This window comes from Ailuropoda melanoleuca, chromosome 16 (genome assembly GCF_002007445.2).
Source record: "Ailuropoda melanoleuca isolate Jingjing chromosome 16, ASM200744v2, whole genome shotgun sequence".
NCBI lineage: Eukaryota > Metazoa > Chordata > Mammalia > Carnivora > Ursidae > Ailuropoda > Ailuropoda melanoleuca.
This window is the reverse complement of record NC_048233.1, coordinates 6,543,053-6,569,957: the sequence shown is the minus strand read 5'-3', so window position 1 is coordinate 6,569,957 and position 26,905 is coordinate 6,543,053. Positions and strand designations below refer to the sequence as shown.

The 26,905-nt window shown below is 43.7% G+C and overlaps 1 protein-coding gene across 1 annotated transcript in view; it reads left to right on the top strand.

The window, feature by feature from the left end:
* Positions 1-26,905, top strand: part of ANO2 (anoctamin 2) — a 347,738-nt gene that overhangs the window by 180,496 nt on the left and 140,337 nt on the right. Inside the window, exons 13-14 of the mRNA XM_034645976.1 lie at positions 638-720; positions 6,776-6,886. Of these exons, the coding sequence (XP_034501867.1) occupies positions 638-720; positions 6,776-6,886 (194 nt within the window). The remainder of the gene's footprint in view (positions 1-637; positions 721-6,775; positions 6,887-26,905) is intronic.

Below are 26,905 nucleotides of genomic sequence, written 5' to 3'. Positions count from 1 at the left end.
CTACCCTATGATCCAGCCATTGCACTACTGGGTATTTACCCCAAAGATACAGACGTAGTGAAGAGAAGGGCCATATGCACCCCAATGTTCATAGCAGCATTGTCCACAATAGCTAAATCGTGGAAGGAGCCGAGATGCCCTTCAACAGATGACTGGATTAAGAAGTTGTGGTCCATATATACAATGGAATATTACTCAGCTATCAGAAAGAATGAATTCTCAACATTTGCTGCAACATGGACAGCACTGGAGGAGATAATGCTAAGTGAAATAAGTCAAGCAGAGAAAGACAATTATCATATGATTTCTCTCATCTATGGAACATACGAACTAGGATGATCGCTAGGGGAAGAAAGGGATAAAGAAGGAGGGGGTAATCAGAAGGGGGAATGAAACATGAGAGACTATGGACTATGAGAAACAAACCGAGGACTTCAGAGGGGAGGGGGGGTGGGGGAATGGGATAGACTGGTGATGGGTGGTAAGGAGGGCACGTATTGCATGGTGCACTGGGTGTTATACGCAACTAATGGAGCATCGAACTTTACATCGGAATCCGGGGATGTACTGTATGTTGACTAACATAACATAATAAAAAAAATCCACTCTTTAATAGAATTTTTTCTTTCTTTTTAAGCTACCATGTTTCTTGAAAACTGGAAGAGATTACAGATGCGGCTGGGCTACTTCTGGGACCTGACTGGTATAGAAGAGGAAGAAGTGAGTTCCCTTGCATACTTCTCTGGGTCCTTGCTTGGTTCCACCCTGCCGATAGATCTTCTTGAGTGAGAGGATCACTGACATTTGCTGTCACATCAGCCAGCCACTGGGTCCATGGTCTTACCCATGGTTGACATGCACTGAGGTCAAGAGTTCAAATCCCCACTCTTTTGAGCTGTAAGACATTGGACCTACTGGATAGTCTGATGTTGTAGGCACCCTCTCTGGAAAAAGAGATGGCAGAAAGGAAAAGCCTTTGTGCTACCTTCTAGATTCAACTTAACATTCTTCTACCTCCCATTTCATGGGTGCTCATGTGCATGAAGCCAGAGAGTAAGAATCGCTCTCATGTAACCCAGAGCATGCATCTGTCAGAAGCCTACTGAGGGTCAAGGGAGAGGTGTGGATGCCAGATGCTGATTGCCTTTGATACTTATGGAAGAAGAAAGAACCACTGAACTATTACAGTGTAAGCCCATACAGCATGGGTGAAACTAGAGGATGAGCTAAGGGCAAAGGGTAGGTTTTTCTAGAAGGTTCTTCTCTAGTTTTATGGATAGATGATGTTTAACAGTTGAAAACAAATCGGCTTCTCTCTGGGCTCTTATGAGAACTAGGGCTCCAGTCCTGATGTTGGCGAGCTGGCAATGAGTAGAGCGTGCATGGTTGCTCCCGGTTCTTATCTATTCCCACATGCTACCACTGACTGAACAGTAGATGTGAATATTGGATAGGGGCTCCTGATATTGTGGACATTGTTGATGAGGTACCGGGGACAGTGTCTAGAAAGACCAGGAGGCGCTTGCATTTGCCTGAGTACCCACTTGCAAAGGCTGGCCACAAGCATTATGGTGGCTACACGGAAAGCATGTCTTTTCTGTGTTCTCCCACAGTAACTGATGTGCCTCACCTTAGACTTGGGATTGCTGACTTTGTGGCCCTGATGTTTTATGACCAAACAAGGAAATCCCCAATTTAGTCTTGTTCTCAAGCCTGCGTGGCTTCACATATCTGTCACATGATGTCATTTCTTCTCCTTGATGCTCTAATTGAGCAGGTGGGCATTCCATCCGCATGCATTGAGTGCATGTGCTAACTGTGTTGCAGTCCTGTGCATTAAGCATATGCCTGGTGACCCACGGTATCATGGGTTTCGTGGCAGGTCAGAGAACATCCACGTGGATTCTACCTTCAGGGAGGAGAGAAATTAGGAAGATAAGCATCAGAGAATAATGAAGGCCAATTGCATTTCTTGGGAATTAATAGCCAAATGAGTGCTTCCAATGGAAAGAGCTGTAGAAGTGGGACTGTGGGGGGTCATCTTGTTGGGACATCCTTGTCCTACGGGTTCCATTTGCTTCAGCAGAGAGAGAGAGAGACGAGGGAGTGGAGGCCACATGTGGGGAAGAGGGAGCTCCCGCTCTCCTAATGCAGGGCTTAGCATGTCTCCCAAGAAGAGAAGAAGACACATCTTGACATCAGTGCCTGAATGGGGCCAGACACAAGCTGAGTGTGTCTGCTAAGGAGAGCTGAGGAAGCCAGCAAGTCTCTGCTAGGAAGGAGGTGTAAACACACACACACAGAAAGCCATCAGTTATGACTCTATGCCCTCAAGAATCTCGGTCACAGGCCTCTGGCAGGGGTGGCAGAATAATCCATTTGTTTCTGGAACCAGTTTTCCTGTTTTCTGATTAACCCAGAGATCGGGGTAAGTAATGGGTGGTACATGATTTCAGGAACTCGTGTGCAGGCTGGAAGTGCGCTGGCCAAGACTGGTTTACCTGTGGCACAAGGAGATGTTCCTCGTGGGCTCTGGTCAGTCCTGATGGGTGATGTTACTGCAAGGTGGCTTGCTTCTACAGCATGGTTGGTGTGCCCTGCATGTGCAAGCCCAGGGCCAGGCATGGTTGAGATGAAGGGAGGACAGCCTTGTTTTTTCCTTTAATGTATTTATATTTCAAACTAGGATATCAAACACACTTTAAATTCAGTTCAATCTGAACATATGCATTAGGCACCTACTACGGACCAGGTTTTAGTATGGAGTGTGAAATTTTGTCAGGCAGTCTCTGAGCATCTCCAAAGGATTACATTCAGTTAGAGTGCTTTCTGGTCTCTAAATATTTAGAATACGATGGCGCGTATGTGAGAGAAATTTCTTCTAGCTAATGTAGCCAGAAGAAGAAGAAATGCATTTTTTTAAGAGTTTTGAAGACTGGTCCCATGTCACTGGGTAGCAAAGAGATGAAGTGTATGCACAGAAGGAAACAGCAAGCAGAAGTCTTGATCTGGGGAAGTTGGGGAGTATATCAGAAAAGTGAGATGTCTGCAAAGGGCAGTTGGCTGCAGGAATGGGTTTGGGGATGCAGTGGTGGACAAAGCAGGAAATATAGGCATACAGCTAGGACAGGGAACTTCCTGATGGCTGGTCTGTCTCCTGTAGGTCATGGGAAGGCATGGAGGGCAGGATAGGATACTTAAGACTTTACAAGAGTCCTAGGACTTCTCTGAAGTTTGTGGGCAGGTTTAACCTGCATTCAGGTGAGGAGCAGGAGGTATGACTGGGCATTGGGAAGAGGGAGGCAGGGGCCCTTTGTTGTTATGATTAGAAGTTTTTTCTACTGTAACCAGATAATGTCTCCAGGTATCAGGACTCTTCCTGGGGCCAGCTGTCTGTAGCCCCAAGACATCGTGTTCCTCTGTGGCCTTCACCAGGAAGCACCTCCTCAGCGGGGAGGAGAGTGGTAACTCACACAGACCAAAGCTCATTTGCCCTCTGTCTTCCCCACGCAGGGTGCTTCCACCATGTGGGCCATGCCAGGAAGGGTTGAACGAGTGGGGTGCCTCAAGTCCAGGTTGTTATCAGGGAGAAGTGGAAGGAGGCTGGAGATAGTTTTCTTTCAGGGCAGGGAAGGACATGAACAACCAAATCCAAGCTCACCTTCCTGGTTCAGTGTGGACCCTGCCTAAGGGGGCCTTCATGTGGAACCGGGAGGGCTACCTCGAGGGACTTGGTAAAGGACCCTTTGGATTCTGTTCTTGCTGAAGGGAAGCCTGCCAGACCTCAAGAGTCTTTCGCTCTGAAGTGGGATAATCTTCAGCTCAGTGGGCCTCACTTGCCTGATTAGCTTCTGTCAGTCAGGCCCCAGGTGTTCCTCCTAGAGTGTGGCCTTGTCTGAACACAGATGTCCTCCCCTCCATCTCTCTCCCACCCCTTGTCATCCTATCAAGCTTTAGGTGTCCTACATGGCGTCCTATCACATAGGAAGCAAAATCCTCTACCTCCCTTTCTGACCTCAGTGCATATCATTCTCCTCCTTGCTCAGACCTTCCAGCCACATAGACCTTCATTCTCTCCCCCAGCTCATTCTAGTCTTTGCACTGGCTGTTCCCTCTGCCTAGAATGTTCCATTCTCCATGTGGCCTATCCTTTCTTGGCTTTTCCATCCCAGCCAAACATTACGTTCCTCAGACTGGCCTTCCCTGAATCCCCATTCTGAAGCAGCCATCCTGTTTTACTTCTTCTATTGTCCTTATCCCTAGCTGCTGGTTTCTGATTTGTGAGTTTGCTTATTGTCACCTTCTTCTGCTTGAAGATAAGCTCAAGCTCCACTGTGGCCTCAGAGCCTGGAAAAGAGTGCACAGCACAATAGGAGTTTAAAAACTCTTTGATGAAGACATTTGTTGAATGTCTCTCTGGATTTACCTCTTTAGATCAGAGAAGGCTGGTCCTGAGCTGGCCTGGGACCTTCCTTCAGCCAGCTCCTGAGGACACCAACCATACGTAGAAGTAGCTTTGGGAAATATTTCCCAGAGTTGTGGTGGGAGGGGTTATTATGTATTTGTGATGATTTTGCATCAGACCCTCAATGCAGAGAGGCTGTGTATGAGAAACAGCAGGGATAAGGAGGACTGGCCCGTGGCTGGGTGCCCTGGAGCAGTCCACACGGGGGCTGGATTCTGCTCAGGCCAGGAGCTCAGTTTTCCAGCTCCCTGCCTTTGAGGAATTCTGTAACCCCACCCGACCTTCTTGGCCACAAACAGAGAGATCCTTGTCTGACCTGCTTCAGCTGGACTCTGCTTCGAGAGTCTTGGACTCCCATGTATGTGTCGAGAATGCTCAGCTTGTTCTAAACAGATGAGGGGTTCTGAATGGGGGCCCCGCGTGGGGCGGGGTGGGCCAGGCACATCTAGAGGGATGCGAGGACACATCTAGATGTCACGGCATTTCTTCGGAAAGTCAGAGGCAGGTCAAGAGCAGCCTCCTGGTCAGTCAGGGAATGTTCCTCAGCCCCTTTGCAGGGTATGAAAGGTAGAAACAACTCTAGATTGAGGGGATTTAGAATCCACAGTATGGTACTCACCAAAAAGATACTGCTACAGTTTTGTAATGAAAATCTTGCATGGAAATAATATAAATGAAAATTGACCAGATTTCAGGGGCCATGGAGGACAACTTCAAACCAAATTTCTCAAAGTATTCCTGTAGGATTATCATTGTGGAGGCAAACAGATTTTTGCAAGAAGTGGTGGGTTTAAAAACATGAAGCAAGTGTCTTCGCAGTAGAATTTTTCAGAGCATCTAATATGCTCATTGTGACTCTCAGGTGATACAACGTGGGGGCTTTTCCAATCTCTTAACCCCTGGAATCCCTTTTTAGCTACAACTCTTGTAGTACACAAATTAGGAAATGATGTGTTGGAGAATGGATGAAGTGAGAGACAAAATCAGTGAGTTTCACAAGCATGTAGAGATTTCTGGGCGCTCCACATGGTGCTGATTCCTGTGAGAAATACAAAATAAGATTAGTATAAAAAACATAAAAAGACTCGCATGCAAAACAGCTAGGAAATAATAAAAGAAAAATACATAATTGAGAACCGTGTGTGGTATTAGCTATAAATTCTAGGCTATTCGAGAGGGAGGCGACTCTACCAGGTATGCCATGGCAGAGAAGACGTGGAAGCAATGAGGCTGATGCAGCTTTGGAGATCGGTAGTGACGGGATGTCTCAAAACCCTTGAATAGCATCACCTCTCGTTGTATTGGTGATGTTTATAAGCCATGGGCATGGTTTCTCCTCTCCAATGTCATGGCATGTCCTGGGAAAGCCAAAGACTGTTCAGGAGCCTAGCTTGATGGCTTTCGGAATCTCTGCTGTGTGAGCAGTGGTAAAGAAACGTGTGTCCTCTGAGTCAACTGTGAGCCAGTGCCTGAATCCTTGCCTAGGAGGTATCAATAAATGATGCGGGAACATGAAGTCCTCACACCTATAGATATTCGTCCTTGGATGCTGCAGGGAAGACCTGCCAACGAGGCCAGGTGTACACTGTTAAATTCTCTTTGAAGTAAGTCATGCATCTTCCTGCTTCAGCATCTGCATTGATTTGACTGTAGTCCTCTTGATTAGTTAGGTGCTCTTTCCCATGCCTGGTGACTCACTATTCAGGTTTTTATTGCTGAATGGCTCAGCGATATCTCTTGAGCATTGGTGTACTTGCCAATGAGTTACTCACCTAGGCTGTACAGGAAACAGGTTTAGGCAAGTGAGTTTTAAGATTCCCTGTGGCCATCTTTAACTTTGATGTTTATTGGTCGCCATTTTAGCTTGCAGAATAATGGAGCAGGAAGAAGTTTTGTCGTTGCCCCAATTCCCAGCTGTGGGGCACATCTGTTTCTCTAGCTGGGATTTGGCTCATTGAAACTTAAACTTTGAGGTATGAAAATAGTTAGCAGGATGACCAGATGCTTCTGTTTGTATCAGTTGCCCCATTAACGTTTCCTCTCTCCTTTCTCAACACTGGCGCCATCCCCAGGAACGTGCCCAGGTTTGGTTTTCAGTGTGTTAACAACTGTTATGTGTCCCCTCTCACTCCCCCACATTGTGTTCCTGGTCTAGACTCCTTGTGATCATGTGTGGCGTGACAGCTCATGTCTAATAGCATTTGATCCTAAGTCCTGACTTTATTGTATTTGTGGTGTCTGGTTATAACCCACAGGCCAGGGTCCCTCTTCTGCCTGTTTACTAACTACGCATTGACTCTTGGGTTTTAGGAACACTCCCGGCCTGAGTATGAAACCAAAGTTCGAGAGAAAATGTTGAAAGCGAGTGGCAAGTCGGTTGTCCAGAAATTGGGTACCGATATGACTGAGAATGAAGATGAGGTAAGATACTGGCCCTTGCTGCCCACTGTCTTCATTTCTTAAGATCCTGTTGTCATTTCATTTGGAGCGCCTTCACGGACAGAGACTGGGCTGGAAGAAGGGGTTGACAGGTATGCGACAGGAAGGAGTGATTCACAACACTTCTCATTGACCTGCACCCAGAGCTCATGGGGAGCAGGGTTTTGCCATGACTTGATTTATCTCTCTTTCTTGGGTAGCGGTGTCTGGGCAAAATGGGAGAGTAGGTTGGAGAAGAAAGAAATAGTTTCTGGCCCGATTCCTCCAGATTCCATCACCTAACTATCTAATAATGGTAACTACCACCATACCAACTAGCACAATGGCAGCTAACCCTCGTCAAATGCTTGCTCCAGGCTAGGTGCCATTCTCAGTGCATTATATTATTTTATTCTCACAATAAATTTAGGAGGCTGGCACTCTTGTTAGGTAAGTGAAAACTAATGAAAAAAGCTACGTTCGTAGCTTAAGTCAGTTGCCAGAGGTCACCCAGCCCGTAAATGGTGTGTGGATCTGGGATTCCAACCCCGGTCCATCTCTGGCAATCAGTGTCTCTAACCACTACGCAATACTGCCCTTCCAGTGCAGTGAAGAAGTCCAAGCAGGAAATGGCTCTTTGGGCTGGCAGAGGCAAATTCGTGCCTGTGCTCACTTGAGCTACTCATATAGTGTTCCTTAGATTTCATTTTATCTGGGTGGGCCTTCACAAGTAGGAATGTGATGGTGAACGTGTCTTCTGAGTCCTATTTCTGAGTTTTAGGGTGGCATTCAGACATTAAAACAGCTTCAGAATCTGTGCTGTGATCTGTAAATACTCATAGTGTGCGTGAGCCAGGGGTACGGGGTGGGGGCTCCTCTTTGGCAGCGCCTGTCTCCTCTGAGCGCCACCCTGCTTTGAAACCAAGTGTGTGTGTGTGTGTGTGTGTGTGTGTGTTTATGTCTTTCCTAATCTGGCTCCTGAAAAAAATCAACAAGATTGGAAATCTGTTGTTTTTGCATGTGTCTTTTCTCCATCTTGGATTTGAATTCAAATTTCATTTAATTTTACATTCTTAAAGTTGGAACCATTCATGTTAACATGCAAATTTATTCAAGCACCAAAACAGAAGAATGTGGTGTTTTTGAGCCCAGAACACTGGGTTTTTTTCTTCTCTCTCTCTCTCTCTCTCCCTCTCTCTTTTTTTTAAAGGCAACAGGACTTAAACAGAAGAGAAAGAGGGTGGCCCTCTGCGTTATTTTTTTTTCCTAGAAGGAAAGTAAGTCCAAGACCACCAATTATTTGGGGGAAATAATGAATTCATTCTTAGCAAAGTCTAATCATCACCACCACCCTCATCAGAAAGCAAGCATTCTGTGTTCTGTCAGCTTCGGCAACTCCAGGCAACCTTCTTTCTCCACCCCAGAGCGATATACAATGGATAATTTTATGGAAATCACATGTAACTTTTATTGACCACTGACTCATTTAATTTTAATTCCATAGACGGGAATGCCAAGGAGCTGGAATTGCGTACATTGAGGCTGTGGTTCTAATATAAACTTTGCTTGGATGTATATGCATGATAGGTCACATAACTTTCAGGAACCATGAATAATTGAAAAACATCTGAATGCATTATGAATGATACATATGTTTATGTTTTAACATTCAACATCTATTTCCATTACACTGTCGAGAATGCAAAGCTCAAAGCATCTAATGTCTTATGGGCACTGGGGAGAAAATGACCTTCCCAGATGAGCAGTGCAAGATGAAAATGGCCTGGAATTTGATTGTCAACATCCTTCTTGTGCTCCCTCCATTCTGTTAATATTGTAAATGTTCTGTTCCTGCTGTAAATCTAGCCAAAGGTGGGAGATGACAGGAGGGGCACATGTTGCTGTCTGATGGGAGGGATGTTGCTCTTGCCTGTAGGAAGAGTCGAGGTCAATGCCCACGGCATAACATGGCTTTGGGGGCACCCTCGTGTGTGGGCTATTTAGGAAAGGCACCTTCTGCTGGGAAATAGAGAGGGACTAAGACCCCCAAAGTCTGCTGGTTGTCTTGGATATGCATCTTTCATCCCAGAGGATCATCTTGGCTCTGCCTCCACTGTGACCTTCAGGCTACATATCCCCACCTCTCCTTACTTTCCTTCCTTTTGGATGATTAGCTACCATTTATTGAGACCCAGAGCGGTATGGGGATTTGGCAAAGACCACTTAACTTGTGGGGAAGCTGGTAGTCAAACTCAACTTCACCTGATCCCCAAGGCCCATTGCTCTTTTTTTTTTTTAAGTTTGAAGATACCTAGCCCATTTTTAAAAACATCTTTATTGAGATTTAGTTCTCAGACTGTAAAATTCACCCATTTAAAATCTACAACTCATTAGTTTTTGTATATTTGCAGATTTATGCAGCCATTTCCACCATCTAAGTTTAAAATATTTTTATCACCCCAAAAAGAAACCCTCTACCCAGTAGTTACCAAGCTCTGGGAAACAACTATTTACTTTTTGTTTTTATGGATTTGCTTATTCTGAACTTTCATGTCCGTGGATCATGCAAAATGTGGTATTTAGCTTCTTTCACTTGGCAAGATGTTCTCATGATTCATCCATGTTTTAGCTACAGCAGTACTTAGTTCTTTTTTATTGCCAAATAACGTTCCTTGTTGTGAATATACCTCATTTATCACTTGATGGACATCTGGATGGCTTCCACTTTTTGGCTGTTACGAATAATGGTACTATGAATATTTGTGTACAAGTTTTTGTATGGATGTATGTTTTCATTTCTCTTGAATGTATACATAAGAGTGGAATTACTGGGTCTCATGGTAGCTGCTTATTTAACATTTTGAAGAACTGCCATACTATTCCTGAAAGTAACCATACCATTTTACATTATTATGTTTTAAAGATTTATTTATTTACTTTAGAGAGTGAGAGAGCATGCCAGTGTGCAAGTGTGTGCATGGGGGTGGAGGGCAGGGGCAGAGGGTGAAGGAGGGTGGGAATCTGAAGCAGACTCCCCGCTGAGCCCAGATCCTGATGTAAGGCTTAATCTCAGGAGCCTGAGATCATGACCTGAGCTGAAACCAAGAGTCGGATGCTTAACCGACTGAGCCACACAAGCGCCCCCCATTTTACATTCTAACCAATGTATGAGGGCTCTGATTTCTCCACATCTCAGCAACACTTCCTGTTATCTTTTTTATTTTATCCATCCTAGTTATGTGAAGTGGTATTTCACTGTGGTTCTCTTTAGTATATCCCTAATGGCTAATAATGCTGAACATCTTTTCATGTGCTTATTGGCTATTTATGCGCCTTCTTTGGAAAAATGCCTATTCAGATTCTTTGCCCATTTAAAAATTTTTTTTTATGATTGTGTTGTAAGAGTTATTTACATAGTGTGAATACCAATCCCTTGTATGATATGATTTACAAATATTTTCTCCCATTCTATGGATTTTTTTCATTTTATTGATATAATTCAAAGCACAAAAGTTTTTTGTCATAATTCAACTTGTATGTATTCCTTTTTGTCACTTGTGCTTTTGTGTCATATCTAAGAAACCATTGCTTAGTTCAGTGTCATAGAGACAGACTCCTAGGTTTTCTTCTAAGAGATTATGATGTTAACACTTACCTTTTAGGTGCATGATCCATTTTGAGTTAATTTTTCTGTATGATATAACTAAGGGGTCCAAATTCTTTTTTTTTTTTTTTTGCATGTGGCTTATTCAATTGTCCTAGGACCATTTGTTGAAAGACTGTTTTCCCCATTGAATTATATTGACACCCTCATCAAAAATCTATTTACCTTAGGTGTAAGAGTTTATTTCTAGACACTCCGTTCTATTCCATTAATCTATATATCTGTCCTTATACCAGTACCACATTGTCTTAATTACTACACCTGTGTAATGAGTTTTGAAATTGGGAATGTGACTTTGACTTTGTGCTTCTTTTTCAAAATTGTTTTGACAACTCTGGGTGCCTTGCATTTCCATATGAATGTCATGACCAGCTTGTCAATTTCTGCAAAAAACCCAAGCTAGGATTTTTGATAGGGATTGAGTTGAATCTGTAGATTAATTTAGGAACTATTGCCATCTTGACACTATGAAGTCTTATAATCTATGAACGTGGTGTATCTTTATTTAGATCTTCTTTAGTTTCTTTCAACAGTGTTTTATATTTTCAGCATACAAGTATTGTACATATTTTGTTTAATTTGTTTATAATTATTTTATTCCTTTTGATGCTATTGCAAATGTAATTGTTTTCTTAATTTCAATTTTGCATTGTTCATTGTTAGCATATAGAAATACAATTGATTTTTTGAAAAAGATTTATTTATTTATTTTAGATAGAGAGCATGTGAGTGAGCATGGGGAGGGGCAGAGGGTAAGGGAGAGACAAACTCCAACAGACTCTTCTCTGAGCTTGGAGCCTGACATGGGGCTCAATCTCACAACCCTGAGATCATGACCCCAGCCAAAACCAAGAGTCAGACCCTTCACCACCTGTGCCACCTAGGGGCCCCTTGATTTTTTTGTATATTGATTTTGTATCCCACAGCTTTGCTGAACTCATTTTTTAATTCTAATAGATTTTAGTGAATTCCTTAGGGTTTTCTATTTATAAAATCATGTCATCTGTGAATAGAGATAGTTTTACTTTTTCCTTCCCCAATCTGGATGCAGTTTATTTCTTTCTCTCCCCCTCCCCGCCGCTTCTTTTTCTCTTTTTTCCCCAGCTAATTGCCCTGACTAGAATCTCTTGTACAATGTTGAATAGAAGTGATGAGAGCAGACTTTCTTGTCTTGTTCTTGATCTTAGGAGAAAAAAAAAAATTGGCCTTTCACTGTTAAGTATGCTGTTAGCTGTGTCCCATTGCCTTTTTGTTCTCTCTTTATAAGGCTTCCCAGAGAACAATTTACATCACATAACATGATGCTGATCTGAAATGAAACAGTCTATACTGTAATGAGGTGGTAACTACGTGTCCACATTGGGGAGGGACAATACGATATGTCCCAAGGTTGGCAGGGTCATAGTACTCTCATCAGGTGGCTGGGCCTCTTCTGCTTCAGCTGTCACATGGGGAGAGTGGATTATAGCCCCTGCAGTTCTGAGAGTTGGTGACTGTCTTTGTTTATGTGAGAGATGATGTTGATCATTAGCGCAGAACTTTGGGGCATAGTTGGTCTCTTATTTGTCTCAGATGTTGCTAATTTAGATATTCTTACATCTGTTGTTTTTATATCTGCCTTTTTTAAAAAAAGTTTTTATTTAAATTCCTGTTAGTTAACATACAGTGTAATATTAGTTTTAGGTGTACAATATAGTGATTCAGCACTTCCATGTAATACCTGGTACTCATCACAACACGTGCCCTCCTTGATCCCCAACTCCTCCTTAACCCATCCCCCCCCACCTCCCCTCTGTAACCATCAGTTTATTCTCTGTAAAGAGTCTGTTTCTTGGTTTGCCTTTCCCTCTCTTTTTTTTTTTTTTATTTTTACCCCTTTGCTCATTTGTTTTGTTTCTTAAATTCCACGTATGAGTGAAATCATATGATATCTGTCTTTCTCTGACTGACTTTGCTTAGCGTATTACCCGGTAGCTCCATCCATGTCATTGCAAATGGCAAGGCGTCATTCTTTTTGATGGCTGAGTAATATTCCATCGTATATCTACACCATATCTTCTTTATCCATTCGTCAGTTGATGGACACTTGGGCTGTTTTCATGATTTGGCTATTGCAGATAATGCTGCTATAAACATCAGGATGCATGTATCCCTTTGATTAGTATTTTTGCATCCCTTGGATACATACCTAGTAGTGCAATTGCTGGATCATAGGGTAGTTCTATTTTTAACTTTTTGAGGAATCTTCATACTGTTTTTCAGAGTGGCTGCACCAGTTTGCATTCCCACCAACAGTGCAAGAAGGTTCCTTTTTCTCTATATCCTCGCCAACACTTGTTTTTTCTTCCTTCTTTTATTTTAGCCATTCTAACAGGTATGAAGTGATATCTCATTGTAGTCTTTGATTTGTATTTCCCTGATGATCAGTGTTGTTGAGCATCTTCTCGTCTGTTGGCCATTTGTATGTTTTCTTTGGAAAAATGTCTGTTCATGCCTTTTGCTCATTTTTAATTGGAGTATTCATTTCTTAGGTGTTGACTTTTATAAATTCTTTATATATTTTGTATACTAACCCTTTATCAAATATGTCATTTGCAAATATCTTCTCCCATCCTGTAGGTTGCCTTTTAGTTTTGTTGATTGTTTCCTTCAGTGTGCAGAAGCTTTTTATTTTGATGAAGTCCCAATAGTTTATTTTTGCTTTTGTTTCACTTGTCTCAAGAGGCATATCTAGAAGGAAGTTGCTACGGCTGATGTCAAAGAGGTTACTGCCTGTGTTTTCCTCTAGGATTTTTATAGTTTCAGGTCTTTCATCCATTTTGCACCTATTTTTGAGTATGGTGTAAGAAAGTGGTCCAGTTTCATTCTTTTGCATGTTGCTGTCCAGTTTTGGCAACACCATTTGTTGAAGAGATTGTCTTTGTTCCATTGGCTATTCTTTCCTGCTTTGTTGAAGATTTATTGACCATATAGTTGTGGGTTCATTTCTGGATTTTCTATTCTGTTCTATTGATGGCTGTGTCTGTTTTTGTGCCAGCACCGTACTGTCTTGATTGCTACAGCTTTGTAATATAACTTGAAGTCTGGAATTGTGATGCCTCCAGCTTTGCTTTTCTTTTTCAAGATTGCTTCGGCTATTTGGGGTCTTATGTGGTTCCATACAAATTTTAGGATTGTTCTAGCTCTGTGAAAAATACTCTTGGTATTTTGATAGGGATTGCATTGAATGTGTAGATTGCTTTGGGCAATATAGACATTTTAACAATATTTGTTCTTCCAATCTGTGAGCATGGAATGTTTTTCCATTTCTTTGTGTCATTTTCAGTTTCTCTCATCGGTGTTTTATAGTTTTATAGTCTTTTACCTCTTTGGTTAGATTTATTCCCAGGATTCTTATAGTTTTTGGTGCAATTGTAAATGGGGTAATACTGTAATTTCTCTTCCTGCTGTTTCATTATTGGTATAGTATATAGAAATGCAGCAGATTCCTGTACATTGATTTTGTGTCCTATGACTCTACTGATTTGTTCATCAGTTCTAGCAGTTTTTTGATGGAGTCTTTTGGGTTTTCTATATAGCGTATCATGTCATCCACAAATAGTGAAAGTTTCACTTCTTCCTTGCTGATTTGGATACCTTTTTATTTCTTTTTGTTGTCTGATTGCTGTGGCTAGGACTTCCAGTACCATGTTAAATAACAATGGTGAGAGTGGATATCCCTGTCTTGTTCCTGACCGCAGAGGAAAAGCTCTCAGTTTTTCCTCATTGAAGATGATAATAGCTGTGGGTTTTTCATATATGGCCTTTATTATGTTGAGGTATGTTCCCTCTAAACCTACTTTGTTGTGGGTTTTTATCATTAATGGATGTTGTACTTTGTCAATGCATTTTCTGCATCTATTGAAATGATCATATGGTTCTTATTCTGTCTTTTATTGATGTGGTGTGTCATGTTGATTGATTTGTGAATGGTGAGCCACCTTGCAACCCAGAAATAAATCTCACTTGATTGTGGTGAATGATTTTTTTTAATGTACTATTGGATTTGTTTTGCTAGTGTTTTATGAATTTTTGCACCCCTGTTCATCAGGATAGTGGCCTGTAGTTCTCTTTTTTAGTGGAGTCTTTGTCTGGTTTTGGTATCAGGGTAATGCTGGCCTCATAGAAAGAATTTGGAAGTTTTCCTTCCTTTTCCATTTTTTGGAATAGTTTGAGAAGAATGGGTATTAACTCTTCTTTAAATGTTTGGTAGAATTCACCTGTAAAGCCATCTGGCCCTGGACTTTTGTTTGTTTGGAGTTTTCTCATTACCGATTCCATTTCTTCGCTGGTTATCAGTCTGTTCAAGTTTTCTCTTTCTTCCTGTTTCAGGTAGTTATGCGTTTTTAGAAATGTGTCTATTTCTTCATTTTTTGGCATATAGTTTTTCATAATACTCTCTTATAATTGTATTTCTGTGTTGTTGGTTGTGATTTCTCCTCTCTTGTTTGTGATTTTATTTATTTGGGTCCTTTCTCTTTTTTCAATAAATCTAGCTACAGGTTTATCAATTTTATTAATTTTTTCAAAGAACCAGCTCCTGGTTTCATTGATCGGTTTTGCTGGCTTTTTTTTTTTTTTTTTGGTTTCTATATCATTTATTTCTGCTCTAATCTTTTTATTTCCTTCCTCTGCTGGCATTAGGCTTCATTTGCTGTTCTTTTTCTAGCTCCTTTAGGTGTAAGATTAGGCTGTTTATTTGAGATTTTTCTTGCTTCTTGAGGTAGACCTGTATTGTTCTACACTTCCCTCTTAGGATCACTTTTGCAGCATTCCAGAGATTTTGGACCATTGCATCTTCATTTTCATTTGTTTCCATGTATTTTTTTTAAATTTCTTTTTGATTTCCTGGTTGACCCATTCATTGTTTTTTAGCACGTTGTTTAGCCTCCATGTATTTGTGGGTTTTTTTAAAAGATTTTATTTATTTATTCGACAGAGATAGAGACAGCCAGCGAGAGAGGGAACACAAGCAGGGGGAGTGGGAGAGGAAGAAGCAGGCTCATAGAGGAGGAGCCTGATGTGGGGCTCGATCCCATAACGCCGGGATCACGCCCTGAGCCGAAGGCAGACGCCCAACTGCTGTGCCACCCAGGCACCCCATGTATTTGTGTTTTTTCCAAATTTTTTCTTGTGGTTGACTTCTAGTTTCGTAGTGTTATGGTCAGAAAAGGTGCATGGTATGATTTCAATCTTTTTGTATTTGTTGCGACTTGTTTTGTGACCTAAAATGTGAGCTATTCTGGAAATGTGCCATGTGCACTTGTAAAGAATGTATATTCTGTTTTAGGATGAAATGTTCTATAATATGTCTGTGAAATCCATCTGGTCCAGTGTGTCATTCAAAGCCATTGTTTCCTTGTTGATTTTCTGCTCAGATGATCTGCCTATTGATGTAAAGGGGGTGTTACAGTCCCCTACTATTATTGTATTTGTTCCTTTATGTTTGTTATTAACTTTTTAATATTTGGGTGCTCCCATGTTGTGTGCATAAATACTTACAATTCTTAGATCTTTTTGTTGGATTGTTCCCTTTATGATTATATAGTGTCCTTCTTGTCACTTGTTATAGCCTTTGTTTTGAAGTCTAGTATGTCTGATAGATGTGTTGCTACTCGAGCTTTCTTTTTTTTTTTTTTAAGATTTTATTTATTTATTTGACAGAGAGAGAGATAGCCAATGAGAGAGGGAACACAAGCAGGGGGAGGGAGAGAGGAAGAAGCAAGCTCCCAGCGAAGCAGGGAGCCCCTATGCGGGGCTCTATCCCAGGACCCTGGGATCTCGCTCTGAGCCAAAGGCAGACACTTAAGGACTGAGCCACCCAGGGCCCCTCAAGCTTTGTTTTGACGTCCATTTGCATGATAAATATTTCTCCATCACTTTCAATCTGCAGATGTCTAGGTCTAAAATGGGTCTCTTTTAGGCTTCTTATATACATTCTTATGCTTTTCAAGGGTATGGGCATAATGAGGATAGTAGTAATGTTAAAATTATGAGTAATATTTATGGGGTGCTTTCTGTGTGTAAGGCTTTACATGTTTTATTTCATTTAAGTCTCAAAACCATTATCATCTCCAGTTTACACATGAGAAGCCTGAGGATTAAAGAATGAAACAGTTTGCTCTGTGCTAATACGTGGTGGAGCTAGAGGATAAGCCAGGTGGCCTGACTCAGAGCGATGTTCTTGAGTACTTGCTTCTCTGTCTTTCGAATGTTTTCCCTAAACATATCCTCAAACACTACTAAAAAGTCATGCTTGCTTCTTCTTCCTTGTACTAAAGGCAAGAAGGACAGGGGTATTCATTGGAAAGATGGGTATAAGATAAACTTGCTGCCCTATTGTTTCTTTTTGTGTAAATGCTCACGGGGTGATGTTCTATCTCCACGGAGGACAACAGTGGGTAGAATTAGCTCAATTTACAGCAGGAGGCTCAACAGACAGTAGGGAAAATTCAGGAATGTAAACACAGATATATATGTTGTGTTTCCAAGGAAGAATATAGAGTCTGAGACTTTAATAAAAGAGTAGGCTCTTTTTTTTTTCTCCTGGATCAGTTTAAATCTTTTCTGGACTAGCCTATCCTGGACAGATTTGGAGGTTTTCTCAAGTTTCCCTCTGGGGCAAGATTTTTCTGTTTTTGCAGGATGAGAAAGCTCTAGGCTGAGTACAAATGGCAACGTGCTACGGATGGTGGGGCTGGGGAGCAGTCCCAATCTTTCCTCTCATCCCTCTGACTTTTCACTCAGCCCCTCCTAATTTTCTAATTCCAGCCCATGCCTCTTTTTTTTTTTCCAACAAACTTTGTATTAGCCAGGGTACCCTCAGCAGAGCACTTGGCAGTTGAGGGAAAACAATACGAGTACCTAATTACAGGTGTTCGAACCGGGCATGTAGGGGGAAATGTCCCTGAACAGTGAGGCAGCCACAGGGATTAGCTGCCGTTCTTAGGACTGGAAAGACAAGGAGGGAGGCGTGGTTATGAGAAGCCAGGCTCCAGGACCACCCAGTGAGGGCCAGAACCCTGCGGGAGGTGTGGCTACTTCTAGAGATGCCTTCTGAAGCAGATGCGGAGAGTGGAGAAGAAAGAACCCGTGTCTCCCCCTCTGCCCTCTAGTCTCTCCCCACCCATTGGCCAAACCCAACTCAAAGTCAGTTGTTGACTTCAGTCTGGGCGATATCATTTTCAGGGGTCAGTACCCTGCAAAGCAAGCAGAGGAAGGGAAGGGCAGAGAGTGGATCTGAGAGCAAGGGGCAGAGGACGGCCACAAGTGTTCAGTCAGTAAGTCAGCACATCCTTCCTCATCGTAGCTGACTAGACACAGAGCCTTACGAGCCCGGCCCTTGCTTTGTAGAGTTGAGAAGCTACTGGGGCAGAGAAATAACAATTTGGCGAAAAGCATAAGAATGCCCACCACTGACATAATCGTCAGTTGTTCACACCACTCAGGAGTCATTGTGAATGTTTGTGTGAGCACGGGTGAGTGTGTGATGGAGAGAGAGAGCATGGCTGTGTTGGGGGGTGATTGGAGCGACAGAGGTGGGAGCAGATAACTGATGGCTTCAAAGAGGAGGGGAAACAGATTTTTGTGTCAAGGAACAAGGAGTTTGTAGTAAGCGGGGGAGAAGGCAAATGTGAGTCTTAAAAGCATGTTCTCCTGTAAAACATACATCTGAAAGGACTCTCAAACTCCTCTTTAACTGGCCCCGGGAGTTTCCCTCATGGGACTCGTCACCCAACTATTTATCCAGTGTGGACGCGGCACCTGTCCTCCCATTGCGGCCAGCACGGCCTGTGATGCTGCATTTAATGAATGTTTTATAGGGAGCGTTGAAGCTGAAACCTGTGCCAAGAGGAGGCCCGGGGATGGATGGGTGTTAGTTTACTGTACAGTGCACCACACTGGGGACAATTATTTCAAAGGAAAACTCATCTAAAGTTAAAGTATTGAAACATTTATGACAGATGCCTCTGGCAGGCGCAACAAACAAACATGTGGAATAAATTATGCATAATTGTAGGGCCTTTGACGAGAAGGCTGGGACAACAGCAACAGGAAGCTCGGGACTCTCAGAGAGCTCGGGGGAGAAGGGGGGCCCAGGGAGGATGGTCTGTCTGGGCCCCCACTCTGGGCCAAAGGGGTCTGGCCCCAGATTTCCACAAAGGCCCTTGGTGGTCTGTTGGGATGTTCCCTTTGAACAGAATAAAGTTCCCTCAGGCCCTTTTTGAAGCCACTAAATGACTTGACCACTTGAGGGTCAAAGAAAAAAAAGAATCTGAGTAATTCTCTCAGACTCTTCTTAGGGGTTAAAAAAGGTTCCCCCTTGGCACAGGGAAATAGTGGGGGCAGGAAATGACTCAAGAGTCACGACCTGAGGAGCTAGGGTGAGGCTTGAGCCTGGGGCCATTGCTGAAGGACTTGTATTTGCATGGGTGCCGACAGTCCTGAATCTGCTTTATTTTCTGGGTGTTTCATGGCCTCTCACTGTTAAGGCTGAGTTTCTGAAGGCTGGGGCCATTCTGGGCCTTCGTTCTGTCCTGTATTTCTGCATGAACTGAGGACTCACTGTCAGGAAAGAGGCCGATTCTATCCCATGCTGCAGGGCCTTCTGGAGGAGTCAAGCCCCTTGGTTCACAGACCAGCCCCTTACTTCAACTGAAAAGGACCGACTGACCAAGGGCTGGTCCCCTCTCACATCCCATGGTGCCACATCATTCATCCATGCTTCCCTGGAATTTCTCAGGTTTGATAATAAGGCAAAGGAACAGGTCACTCTGTACGATGTAGCTCCGTGGCGAAACGCAGCTTACAAAGTTGAAGTGTTACTGAAAGCCCCCAACAATTTTATGTACTTTTATTTACTTTATTTTATTTTGTTTTATTCATTTTACGTTTTTACTGATTGTTATCCTCTTGTATTTTTTATTCATTGTTTCAGCTCTGGCTCATCTGTTTCTCTTTCTCTTTCTCTCTATCCCCCAGTCTTATGCAAGGGAGGAGAAATGGGTAGGCAAAGGAATAGAGAAATGGTTGTAGTGAGGGGACTAGGGAGTTAATCCTGTTTGACTTTAGAATGGAGATGTCTTCTTAGGAGTAGTTAAGGACTTAAATTTGGAATTTTGAAGTTCTGCATCCCTTTCCCTCATTGGTGAGATCCTGCCCCATGGCTCCACCTAGAGGAAGGGCTGGCTGGGATATATGGTCCTTGCCAGCAGCCTCCAGGCAACAGCCCCGGACTAGCAGAGGACAGTGGCCTTCTCTGCCACACCATCAAGACGTGAGGGGGGTGTGAGCAGTTAGACTCTGGGAAGGCAGCTGGAGGGGTTAGTGTGGAAGAGCACACAGGTGATTCTGACTATCACCCTTGAGAGTCACTGCTGTCGGAAGTGAGAAAAGATGGAAGTTTCCTGAGAAGGGAAATGTTGTGAGGAGCAGTGAGTGAGACGCGTATGCCTGTTGGTGTACCTCAGAGCCTGGCTAAGTCTTTCAGTGACTAAGTCCCTCCACTGGAGTTTGGGACTGACCCTTTCTGCACAGAATTTAGCTCTATCTGAAGTGGTGGTGTAGGTAAAGTTTTTGAGTATGAGTGCATTAAAATTGTGGGTTTTTTTGTTTATAGTTCTTATACAGGCAAACATTCTCCTCAGGAAAAGTTCCACATTACAGAGAAAATGAAGGGCTCCCCATCCTCATCTCCTCCAAATGTTATCTGTCTCCCTTGAGGTAGCCATAGTTACAGTTTAGTTTGTGCACGTCCAGACCTTTTCTTGGGAACTTTGATTCATGGGTGACCTTGTATCTGTTTTGGTTCTGGGCTTATTTACACACATTCAGGAGAGAGTCATGGACAAATAGTTTCATTATGTTGAGAACATTTCTTAAGGCAGGAAGGCAGCATTTTCCAAACGGTGCCACAAGACACCCTCAGGGTGCTGCACTGAGCTCACAGTGTTGTGGAATTTGTACACATTTTTGAGGGAAGCCCAGCAGTACCCGATGTCTGTCAGACGCCACCGCCTTGGCCGTGTCAGCGTTAACACACATGATAAGCTTTTCAGTGTCATCCCGTCTTCATGAGGTTGAGTTCTCAGCACTTGCAGTACCAGTCCCACACAAAGCCATCACGGAATGGGAGGCAAGAGCACGCGTGTCCGGCCTGACTCCAAGGTTGGTGAAGTGGGATAGTGTCCAGCAGGCGAACGCATCTTTTTAGTAAGTTGTTAAGGCTGAGAATGAAAGAAAATATTTTTTCCTTCAATTTGTGTGTATTTTTTTTCCCAAATGGCTATTAACATTGTTAGGACATACTAAGGAAATACTTACTGATTTACTTGGACTCAACTACTCTTTAAGTGGAACTGTTAAGTGTTTCTTTTAGCTGAGGGCATTGTGTAAAAATTACGGAGACGTTCAGGGTACCACGAACCGAGAAAGTTTGGGAACTGCCGTATGAAGAGCTTCCTAAGTTCTACGGGGATTTCAGAGTGAAGTATACAGCCAAGAGCAGAGCAGCTTAAAGAGATAAGTAGTGAGTTTAAAGTTGCAGGAGTTTGTTTGGGGTGACAACATTCTGTGGCAAAGTGTGTGCTAGGAAGGTGCCAGGCAGACTGGCTGCTTCTACACTTGCTCTGACCACACTCCTAGGCCTTAGAGTACATCTGCCCCAGGACGGTCTCTGCCTCTGACTATTCTTTCTTTCTCTCTCTCTCTCTCTCTCTCTCTCTCTCTCTGTGTGTGTGTTAGGAGGGGACTGAGGGTTTCTGATTCTGGGCATCCCTTTAAATCCTTGGGTTTAAAAATAAACCCGACATCTTATCCAGAAGACTTTGCTTTCCTTACAGTCTCCAGGGTGGTTTGGGCTGCATGGAGAGGGATGCCAGAGAAGCACAGAATGTGTCCATAAACATATCCCTTTGTGGAGCATGGGAATTACTCATCCCAAGGAGAGACTCCTCGGGTGGCCCCGGCCATCAGATGGGGGGCTCTGGCCCTCTTCAACTGACAACCCACTCTCAGCATCAGAAGTGCTGGCTAAAATAAGACCTTCCCTCTGCTCTCATTGTATACGTTTCTGCTGGCCCAGGTCTAAATTAAGAAGTTACAAATAAGGAGAGTCCTGAGGACTGTGTTATGGAGGAGAAGCTGGAAAGATGGGACAGCCCTTGAAATAGGAGCACGGTGGGGGAGGCGCAGTGGAGGCTCTAGCCTCGGAGCAAAGGCTGGGCACATTCAGGATGGTATTTCAGACCAGACCCTCATGGAAAACACAAGGCCCAAATATGTGCAATGATGGGAATGTTGGAACGGCCGAGTAGCAAATGAAGGCCAGCACATACCATCGGGATGTGTGATGTTTGCCACTATTGACTTGCAGTTTGGACTTTTCTTTTTCAGTCTAAATGATTTTTCCATATACGGCCTGAAGCATGTAAATTAAATTTGTCTTTTGCTGTCTGGGCCAAGGTCATTATTTCACTTCCCTAGAATTCACTGGAAGCACACATAAGCCTGGCTTCAGGTTCCTCCGCTCTCTTCCCCATCATGGGCCAGAAAATCGAGTGTTGGTTTAAAAAATTCCTCTAGGGTCAGGTGTTCTGGCTCCCTGTGATTCTTTTGACAAGGTGGTCATAAAGAAATCTCTCAAAGAAAGCAGGTGGGATTGTTCTTTTGTGGACAGAGAAAACAGAGACCTCAAGATGATGCTCTCCTACCAGTCATGACTCAGGCTAGAGGAGGTTTCCGGAGCCTCCCATCTTCCCGCAGCACCGTGGCCCACTCAGCTGTGCTCCAGCTGGTGAGCACGGGCTTCTCACTCAGAGTATCTGCAGTCCCATCACTGAGTTCTCCCTGGATGTGACTTTCTCCGCTCCCACGAAGAATAAGGAACTAGGAGGAGAAGAAAACAGGGTCCTTACTTAAGTTTCTCCGAGATGTGGACTCTGAGCCAAGGATTTAGGTGCAAAATTTATTTGAGAGGTGGAACCCCCATAGTAGAGTGGCAAGGTGACGGAGGAGGGAAGGTAGCCGGTAGAGGGTGCCTTGTCAATCAAGTTCAACTGGAGCTGCTTCTGCTGGGAAATTCCGGGAGCTGAGCTAGAACAGGCACTTCACAGTTTTACTTCCTGAGTGGAGAGAGAGCTCCCATCGGTCACCATGGAGGGAAGCTCTGTGTGTGTGTGTGTGTGTGTGTGTGTGTGTGTGTGTGTGTGTGTTCACATGCGTGCCTGAATCCTTCTGCACTTCTGGCCTGCCATGAACATGCACATAAGAGAAAAGACTCAAGCTTCCCAAAGAAGTCTTCAGGCAAAGAGGTACAGGTGCTGGCATTTGGAATTTGGGCCTCCCCACTGTACAGTAAGGCCCGTCAAGGTTTGGAAGTAGACACCAACAGTATAGAGGTTCTAGGTCCTAAAATGCGTCAGTCACAATCCAAGAAAATCGGAAGCCCAGGAGTTCAGCAGAGGGAATTTAATACAGGGAAAGTTAGTTAGAAGGATGTCTGAATTGCTGATGAGCTCAACAGGGATGGTGAAGCAACTCAGAGGTAAGTAGCAGCAGGAGGTTGGGCACCTGAGGTGGAAGGGGGGTGTTGACCAGAGCGCAGGGCCAGGCTGCCTGGTGCTGGAACCATGATGGAAGCTACAGGGTGGGAGATGGGGCCAGCAGGGGAAGGGCAGGCCAGCGGGTGCTGGACGTATGGTGGAGATGCAGCCACTGCATGAAGCAGATCGATGGAAGGGAGCGATACTCAGGATTCTTCTTTTGTCTGCCTGCCAATCTGCCGCCATTACTTGCATTGGCTGAGTCTACTCTGAAGCCAGTTGGTGAGGGAGTCTGGGAAATGACACTTCAGGGACCATGGCCCCTTCATTACATATTAGAGCAAAGGATATGCAGATCTGAGAGTAAACAGGAAGAGGCCTGGCCCTGGTCCTAACCCTTTATCTGACACAATACATGCCTCCACCTTCTATGTCACAGCTCTTCTTGCTACATGACTGTTGGGTTTGTCATCCCCAAAGTGGACTCTTGGGAATTTCCATGGAATTTGGATGGACTCCATTTTGGGAAAGGAGTGGTGATAGGATGGGGAACATACTCCATACGCTTGTCCCCCATGTTCTGAGGTGTCTTAGGGTTGTTCCTGGGCCTTTTGTTCTGCATCTCCTGCCTCCATCATGAGTGTCACTGAGGAAACACCACGTCTTAAATATACCCCTTTTTGCTGTGTCCCCGATACTCTGGCTTGCCAAGGTTTGGTTTTTGCTCTGTTTCAGTGAGGAAGGTTTCTTTCCTTTCAAAACCTGGAGCATGCTGGGTTCTCTCTCTCTCAGATCATTACCATGTAGACATGTTGGCTTTTATCTGTTCAATAAAACCAAAGGTCAACATTCTATTTTTTAGAAATAGCAATCTGATTTCATGCTAACTTGCTCCCCACCCCCCCAGGATTCCCCAGGCCTTCAGTGTTTACCTCATTTGTTCTCCCAACTGTCCTGGAAAGAAGTTCATCCATGTAGTCTCCTGTTCTTTCAGATGGGGTAGCCCAAGTGAGGTTTTCATGACTAATGTGTACCAAGACTAGAGCAAAGCCAACACCAGTCTCCACTGCCTTTGGTTACCACTTCTGAGTTGAGTTCATTTAAAAGCCAACTTAATCCATAATATTGACTAAGAATTCAGTGATCCTTGTTTCTATTTTTTTTAATATCTAAGATCAGATCGGTGGGTGTATTTAATATTCATAGGCCACTAGGAGAATGACATCCTAGGAGAATGGCATGCTGCTATCCCAAGCAGGCCAGGCAGTTCAAGGTAAAATATACATTGGAATTGTGTCCATGGAGGTGCCAACCCCAGAGACGAAAGGAGTTGGGTCCCTTTGTGGGAAAGATAAGCAGAAGGTGTTAATTTAGTTATGTGTCTTTGGGTTTCAGAGACTGGAGCAGAGTAATTTGGGGAGCAGAGCGATCCTTGATTTAACTCACCTTCTCTCCCTGTCATCTCTATAAATCACACCTCTTTGGAAGAAGATGTCCAAAACCAGCTCCTGTGGGGCCTTTCTTATTTCTGTTATCTTGGCTTTCAGCTGAAGTCCTTCAGATGTGGCTACAAGACAACCTTGAAATGTACTTCCAGATCTTCTGAGCTGACTTGGGCATTCCATTTTCTCTGAGAAATGAGCATGCTTTGTCCTCTGGCTGGTGGGAGATGGGAGAAGGAAAAACATTATCCCAGGCCTTGAGGAGCACCGGAGGCTTCTGCGTGGTTCCGGCATAGGCCCCATTCCAGGTGTTTGCTACCGGCAGGAGCCAGCTGCCGTGCAGCTGGAACTCAATGCTGGTCTGGCATGGGGCAGCCTGCTCCACGAGCCATTCTCCATCCACAGATTTGCCAGAGTCAGTTCCTCATCTGGGGAGCTGCTGCTGTTGCTTTTCTTCAAAAATACTATCCTTTCCCAACATTATGATGCCACATGCAGGATTTTCTGTGCACCGGCTTTCTTTTTGCTTGGTCCAGGGCCAGTGGGCCTGTACGGATTTTCATGGCACCTTTGGACCACTTCCATCCCTATGGTGGAGATACATACAACCTGGAAGGGTTGCCGCCCACCCAGGGCCAAGCTGTCCTGCTTATCACTGGCCTGGAGCTGGACCCAGCCTCATGATTCCTCAGGAAGGACAGGCGTGGTGGCGTTCAGTTGGCTGTAGATATTTGACATCCAATTCATTTTTATTATAATGGTGCAGGGTCTGCCAGCCAACTTACATAAATTTTGTTCTGAATTTGGGCATCTGCATCGAGTTTAGAGAATCGCAGCAGGAAGTTTGCCCTGGAAATGTACTCAGCCGATTATTCGCACTTCTTAGCATGAAGTGACTCCCATCCAAGAATCTCAGAGAGCTTGTCTATAAACATGAATGAATTAATCCTCCCAACACCGCTGTGTGCTCTTTGCCAGCTGGATTATTTTAAGGGAAGTGATCAGTCCAGGGGCCTATAGTGAGTCATGAAAGAACTTGCTCATAACCAGAGGGTTTGGACCACAGGATGCCGGGTGGAGCCAGGGACCACTCTGGGTCCTTCCTCCCCCAGTGCTTGTGGTGTCCGGATGGGGGTCAGCAATCAGCACCATAACTGGGGTGATGCCTGGCCACCTTCCAGCTCAGCACACCCTCCTTCAGCATCCTCATCATCAGGCCCCTAAAACCAAGGCTTTGTCAAACTAAATAACTTATTTTTCCAGTATATAAAAGTAAAATGTGCTAAGTGTAGAAAATCTAAAAAGGGAAGTCATATATAAAGAAGGAAAGTAAATCATTCATTATTTCATCTCCAAGAAAAACTCTTGTAAGCCCCGTTTTAATGTTATATTGTCACATGGTTAAAAAAAAATCATTCTACATATTTAATTTTCTGTCACGATTTCCTTACTTAGTCTTAGAACATGAGGAGTTCCCAGTCTTGTTAAATACAACTCATGAGCATCATTTCAATAATTGCATAATATGTCATCATGTGGATGTTTTGTATTTTTCTTAGCCCTTACCCTCTAGTTAACATATGATGAACACACTCATTTCTTTCCATGAATTTTGGGTTATTTGGATTAATATATCATATGAATGTATTATAGTTTTCTTAGTCCCTATCCTGTGGTTGAATATGTTTGTACTTCTTATTTCAGTGGGAGGATGGTTTGGATTCTTTCAGGAGGGCTATATTAATAGGAGAGATTACTGGCAGCTTAAGGTCTTTATTCGGTTGCTGGGTTCCTAATTGCACACACTGTTGTGCTTGTTGAAGGAGCTACACGGATTCAGCCCTGGCATGTGACTGGTAAGTGGAGGCAGTGAGAGGGTAATTGCCCTTCTTGCCACTGCTCAGTTGTTCCCTGTGAGCTAAGGTGGGTCAGTTCACTGAATCCATGTTGTAGAACTTTCCCATTGACTTGGGTGCCCCTTCTGGGACAGCAGGGGGCCTTTGTTCTTTCTGCATGTGTGATAGGGAGAGCAGATGTTCTGGAGCATAGGTGGGTCATTATCTTAGACTCCAGGCTTCAGTTCTGGCCTGGGAGCCATTTATCACATCCTGGGAATGGGCGGATAATTTGTATCAAATCCTAGAACTGTCTGCATCTTCCGACTCCATCATTAATGTGGAAAAATGCTTGTGGGGCAATGGATGGATCATGAGTGCTTCTCCAATGAAGATATTTTATCATTTGAACTAAGGCCGATTTTTGGCAGGGAAATCAGTGGGACAAATTGTGAGCTATGGTTTTAGCTCCAAGAGGAAATGTGTCCCGGTTGGTGAAT